This window comes from Labeo rohita, unplaced genomic scaffold (genome assembly GCF_022985175.1).
Source record: "Labeo rohita strain BAU-BD-2019 unplaced genomic scaffold, IGBB_LRoh.1.0 scaffold_260, whole genome shotgun sequence".
NCBI classification, from domain to species: Eukaryota; Metazoa; Chordata; class Actinopteri; order Cypriniformes; family Cyprinidae; genus Labeo; species Labeo rohita.
The window spans coordinates 78,332-84,483 of NW_026128880.1; the positions used below are offsets into that span (position 1 = coordinate 78,332).

Below are 6,152 nucleotides of genomic sequence, written 5' to 3' on the forward strand. Positions count from 1 at the left end.
AACTTTTTATTTTTTACAGTGTACTTGATTCATTCTAAATACACATTCATAAAGGTTGATTTACTTTTGCAGGTACTGTGTATGGAAATGAAATTAGACCGACTAAAACTGAGGAGTTTGCTGTTGAGGCTTCAAGTGTTACATTATCCTGCAGTTAATCGTCTGCACGGTCTTTATTCTGGTACCGTCAGTATCCTGGATTAGCTCCTGAATTCCTTGTAATCTTCATAAAAGAAGCTAAAGAGTCTGATGTAGATTCCAGATTCACTGCTAAACCCAACAAAGAAAAGCAAAACCATGTGGACCTAGAGATCTTCTCTGCTAAAGTGACAGACTCTGCTCTGTACTACTGTGCCATGGAGCCCACAGTGACAGGAAACATAAGAACACTGTACAAAAACCTGACACATCTATTTATATTTAAAAAAAACACTTAAATTTTACACACTTTAAACACTATAAACCTGTAGTGTGTTACATTACCCTATATACAATACTTGTACCGTCAGTATCCCAGATCTGCTTCTGAATTTCTTGTGCTCATTCTTGATGGTGCAACAAACACCTGAAAATCTGATGTAGATCCAAGACTCAGTTAAACTCACTAAACGGGAACAAAAACGTGTGGATCTGGAGATCTCCTCTGCTGCTGTATCAGACTCTGCTCTGGACTACTGTGCTCTGAGGCCCACAGTGACCGGAAACACACTTTAGCTCTTCGCTTAAACCCAGTGAGAGAGAATAAGAATAGAGCTTATACAGTCTTGAAGTGACAATATGACATTCATACAACAAACAGTACTGTACTTTATTTTGCTTGCACTCTACTTTTTCCAAGTAATTTAACAGGTTATACAGTACAATATGCTATAAAAAGTGTTAAGTGATAATCACAATGTGCATTCTGTATTCAAAGCGTCATGTGACAGACAGCAGGAAGTTCTTGGGTGTCTTAATGATGTTCAGTATCTCATACACAGTGCAGTACATCGAAAAGGCTCCAGAAAGAACTGAGCTGATCTTATTCAGCATGGACAGATGCTTTCTATTCATTGTTATTATGGGAACAGGTACATTAATTATCATTTTTATAATTATTATTTTTACAGAATTTTGCAATGTGTTTGGTTTATATTCTGCTTTTTGTTCACAGGTTTGGTGTCTGGGGACAGTATTGAGCCAGATAAAGAGAAAAATGTTATTACAAAAGAAAGAGAAACTGTCAAGCTGAGCTGCTCATATAGTGCAACCAGCAATGATGTTAGGCTTTACTGGTACAGACAGTATCTTAATGGAGAACTTTTGTTTTTAGCATATAAAGGCGCTCGATCATTGAGTGCTGCAGACACCGCTGATGATCGGTTTCATGCAACAACAGCACAAACATCCACTGAACTCACTATTACTGATGTACGTCTGTCAGATTCAGCTCACTATTATTGTGCTCTAAGAGTAGGAGCCCAGTGATACAAAACATGAGACATGTCGTACAAAAACCTGAAGCTCTTTTCACTTTGAAAATATCTAGTGAAAACCACAGTCAAAACCCCAATCTATCCAGCCCTGAATGTAATAAAATAAGTGGTAACACCTGTGAAGTAGATTAAAGTAAACCAGAAAACATTAAAAACATATTCATTTTTAATGTTTTATTAGTTTCCTGCATGAATATAACATCAAATTAATCAGATTTTTTTTTCAGATTTTTTTAATTAAAGGTGATTATTTTAACCTTTAGAAATAAACTGAGTATGTAAAGTATGTTGAAACTTGTGTATACTTAAAAATGTCTGATGATATTACAAGTCAGACAAGGAAAATCAGCAACCAGTTCTGCTTTTTTATTTTAATGTTATGTAATTGCACAACCTGGCCAGCAAAATCTTGTGTTTACATCTTTTAATCCGAAATCTAAATCATGTATTTAAGTCTTGAACTTTATTATTAATATTATTATGACAGCGGCTCTCAAGTGATCTGAGTTCAATTCAAAAGTAATGACAGATAAATATGCTACTTTGGGTCTTTGTAATATTTTATGAAGCTTTGACAAAATATTGATGTTATGCCCTTTTCATTTGTGATGAAAGCAACCGCTCAAAAGTTTGGGGTCAGTACATTTTTTTTTTTTTTTTTTTTTTTTTTAAAGACAAAATTATTGAATAATTAAAAGATGTTAATGCTGTAATTTTTAAACTTTTATTCCCAAAAAAAATATATAAAAAAAAAAATTTTGTGATATTATCCAACACTGATCATTCTAATAATAAATCCGAAGAATGATTTCTGAAGGATCATGTGACACTTTGGAGTAACAGCTGATAAAAATTCAGCTTTTCATCACAGGAATAAATTCTATTTTAAAGTAAAATAAAAAACATTATTTTATATTGTAAAAACATTTTGCAATATTACTGTTTTTTTTTTATATGCATATTTTTCTTTAAAGACTATTACAAGTCTTACTGACCCCAAACTTTTGAATGGTAGTGTATATCTGATGATATTTTGCAGAGACTGCGTCATAAGATCATTCAAGACTGTGAGCACACACACTGTACAATGATACTCCATTTAGTTATTCTGCTTTCTCATGTAAATACTGTCATTTTAATGGATAACCTTTATTATCATAATGAAGTATGTTAATTAATAATTAATCATAATCAAAGTTCAAACTCTGGGCACCATAGAAGTCCACTATATGGAGAAAAATGCTGAAATGTTTTCCTCAAAAAACAATTTCTTTACGACTGAAGAAAGAAAGACATGATCATCTTGGATGACAGGGGGGTGAGTACATTATCTGTACATTTTTGTTTTGGAAGTGGACTTCTCCTTTAAGGCCATTGAGATGCAAGATGGTGCCAGTTGCATTTGAAAGTGGAATGAAAAGTAGCACCAGTAGTGAGCAGGGTAGTCAGTCTTCATTCACTGTATGTTTCAGTGAATAAAGTAATTTAGGTTAATCAAATGCATGGAAGCATACTCTATGTACATTCTAAGACACAGTGAAGTTATATTTTATATATACACAAAAATATTACAATCAAATTGACACTGGCTTTGGCACAGGCTCCTCCCAGTGATCAAGTGATTTGACTTTTTGCTGCTTTAACAGATGCGAAAAAAGGAAGGCAATCAAAACATCTCTGCATATTTGGCAATTTCAATTACATATAATGGCATTGTGGAAAAGTGCTATTGTGATCATGGTTTTATACATCTGGGGTGAGTAGCACAATATTTAAAATGATTTTTCCTTATGTGTGTATATGTGCATAGTTATTCCAATTTTTTTTACTTTATTTCAGGTTGTAATTCCCAAGACAAAGTTGATCAGCACAGAAGGATTCAATCTGCTTTTGAAGGTGATACTGTAACGATCGACTGTACATATGAGACTACTTATGCAGGCCCGACTCTCTTCTGGTACCAGCAGAAAGTCAATGGCAATCCCAAGTACATGTTAAATAAAATCTCTAAATCTGGACACACTGAGGAAGAATTCAAGGAGAGATTTCATGCGGATCTCAACAAAACTGCAGTTCCTCTAACAATCCAGGATGTGCGTGTGTCTGACTCTGCTGTGTACTACTGTGCTCTGCAGCCCACAGTGACTAAAAACACTCAACACTCATACAAAAACCCCATTACATGTCATCATTATGTAATTTAAAGTTATCTATTTTTAAAATGATTTTCTATTAGATTATATTTTTTAGTCTTTGGTTTTATTTTTAAAACCCATAAATATATTCTATTTTAGTAGGTTTCTTTTACTTAAGTTTACATGATTTACTGTAAATTTAAATATTTATATTTACATTTGCTTTCATCTTCCATTGCTGCTGGTTTCAGCTGATTTCATATTGCTCATGCCACTAAAATAATATAATCATCACAAATCTGGTATATTGCTATTAAAATCTCTTTTGTGAATGGTATTACGCATGTGCAGAAAGGCATAAAAGACCAGAAGAGGGCGACATACTCTCAATATTAACATTTAATGAGCTGTTCTTTAAGGAGTTAAATTATGAGTTATTGATTGAAGTTTAAATAAATACTTTTATGTAAACAAATTTGCAGTTGTAATGATAAGTGAATGTATAGGTGAAACCCAGGGCTCTACTAACCAAAAAAAAAAAAAAAAAACTTATTCAAACAAACAAAAAAAGATCATTTTTATGATATACAATTATTTATTTATATGTTTATTTAATTCATTCATTCATTTTTGTTATGGCATATTATAGTGTCATACTTCAGTGTTCAGCAACTAAACATTTTAATGTTGTGTTCTCATCCTCTTACACTCACAGATACAGAGAGGCGGAGCCTTGGGGATCTGATTCTGAAAAAGAGTGACTCAACTTTTGTTTTGCACACTGCAAACATGACCATCCTTTGCGTTTTACTTCTGCTACTGATGATTAAAAGTAAGAGTTTACTGATAAAAGTTGTAGTTTTATGCAATGCTTAGATGTTCAGTTTCTTTATTTTGTATGCTGTTGGACACTGCTTTCAGTGAAATGCTGTAGTATATTATGAAATGCTGTAATACAATATAAATTCTTTGGGTAATTTGGATAAAAAGTTTTGTGGTTGTTTTGCAGAGGAGACACTGGCACAGTCAATAACACAGCTGGAAGACAAGGCACTTAAATCTGAAGGAGAAAAAGTCACTCTGTCATGTAAATATGATGGAGCTGTAAATAACCTGCACTGGTATCGACAGTATCAGGGATCCAAATCGGAGTTCCTCGCATATATTTATCCACATGGAGCCACAAGTAAACCTCTTCCTGATGGTCTCATACCTAAAGTTGATAAAAACAACAATCTTGTGAGCCTGGAGATCTCCGATGCCAAAGTAACAGACTCTGCACTATACTACTGCGCACTGACGCCCACAATGACAGGAAACTCAACTACACTGTACAAAAACCTCCTGAACAATAAAACTCTATCCTCATGTAAATGTTTCAGCAATAGCTTTGAGAAAATATTACAGAGCAGTTCAGACAGTGGTGGTGCGTAGAAAGAAAAGTATTGTATCAGTAATGCATCAAAGCATTACTACACAGAAATGCATCTATAAATGCATATAACTGATAATACATACATGAGAAAACAGCCAGTGAAATTGACATTAAAAAAACATTATTTGGTAACAGACCTGTGCAAACAGTCTTGTAAATGCTGATATCTTCTCACAATACAATGCTTATTTTTTTTACTATTTACTATCTATTTTCAAAAATGTATGCCTTACCTGTAAAGATGCAGATGTTGATATGGAAGTGGGGAGCAACCTGCTTTAAGTCCTTTAAGCTTTAAGATGTAAATCATAAAAGTTTTTTCTTATTATAAATTTGATGATGACAATCTCTATAGAAGAAGCTCCTCCTATAAAGTGTTTGAGGTCTCCTGCATCACAGAGATGCAAAAGCAAGAAGAGACTCTTAACTTCTCAGTTAATTTTTATGACTTTGACGATTTCACTTGAAAAGCACAGCTGAAATAATGACACATTGGAAAAGGGTGGTTATTATTCTGTTCACATATTTTTGGGGTAAGTGGCAGTATTAAATACAGTATGTGTGGTTTTTAGATTAATTGTAATTTTTTTGTGCTTTCATTTACTTTTTTTTTTTTTTTTTTTTTTTTTACTATTTTAGGATGTGATTCTCTGGACAGTGTTGAACAGAAAACAAGAGTTCAAACTGCTTTTGAAGGTGAAACCGTAACAATCAAATGCACATATTCAACCACTGATACATTTCCATATCTGTTCTGGTACCAGCAAGACATAAAAGGATACCCTAGATATATGCTGAAGAAATTTCCAGGATCTGGTGAAGTTGATAAACAATTTGAAGGGAGATTCGATGCCCATCTCAACACCTCTACAACATCAGTCCCACTGACGATTAAGAACGTGCGTGTGTCTGACTCTGCTGTGTACTACTGTGCTCTGAGGCCCACAGTGACTGAAACACACTCAACACTCATACAAAAACCCTGCAAATAAATGAGCCCTAAAATAAACCATTCTAGACTATAAACATCCACAATTTCAACCATTCTACTTCAAATCATAAATCAATTTACCCCATGTTCTAAATTTAACATTAGGCCTAATATAA

General features: G+C 33.6%; 2 gene segments (V, D, J or C); both read left to right on the forward strand.

The window, feature by feature from the left end:
* Nucleotides 1-3,074: 3,074 nt before the first annotated feature.
* On the forward strand, nt 3,075-3,679 carry LOC127159887 (T-cell receptor alpha chain V region CTL-F3-like). The segment is given in 2 exon segments: nt 3,075-3,231; nt 3,315-3,679. Coding segments are annotated over 2 exon segments (414 nt in total).
* Nucleotides 3,680-4,316: 637 nt separating this feature from the next.
* LOC127159888 (T cell receptor alpha variable 38-1-like) lies at nt 4,317-5,512 on the forward strand. The segment is given in 3 exon segments: nt 4,317-4,442; nt 4,620-4,941; nt 5,401-5,512. Coding segments are annotated over 3 exon segments (477 nt in total).
* The last annotated feature ends 640 nt before the right edge of the window (nt 5,513-6,152 follow it).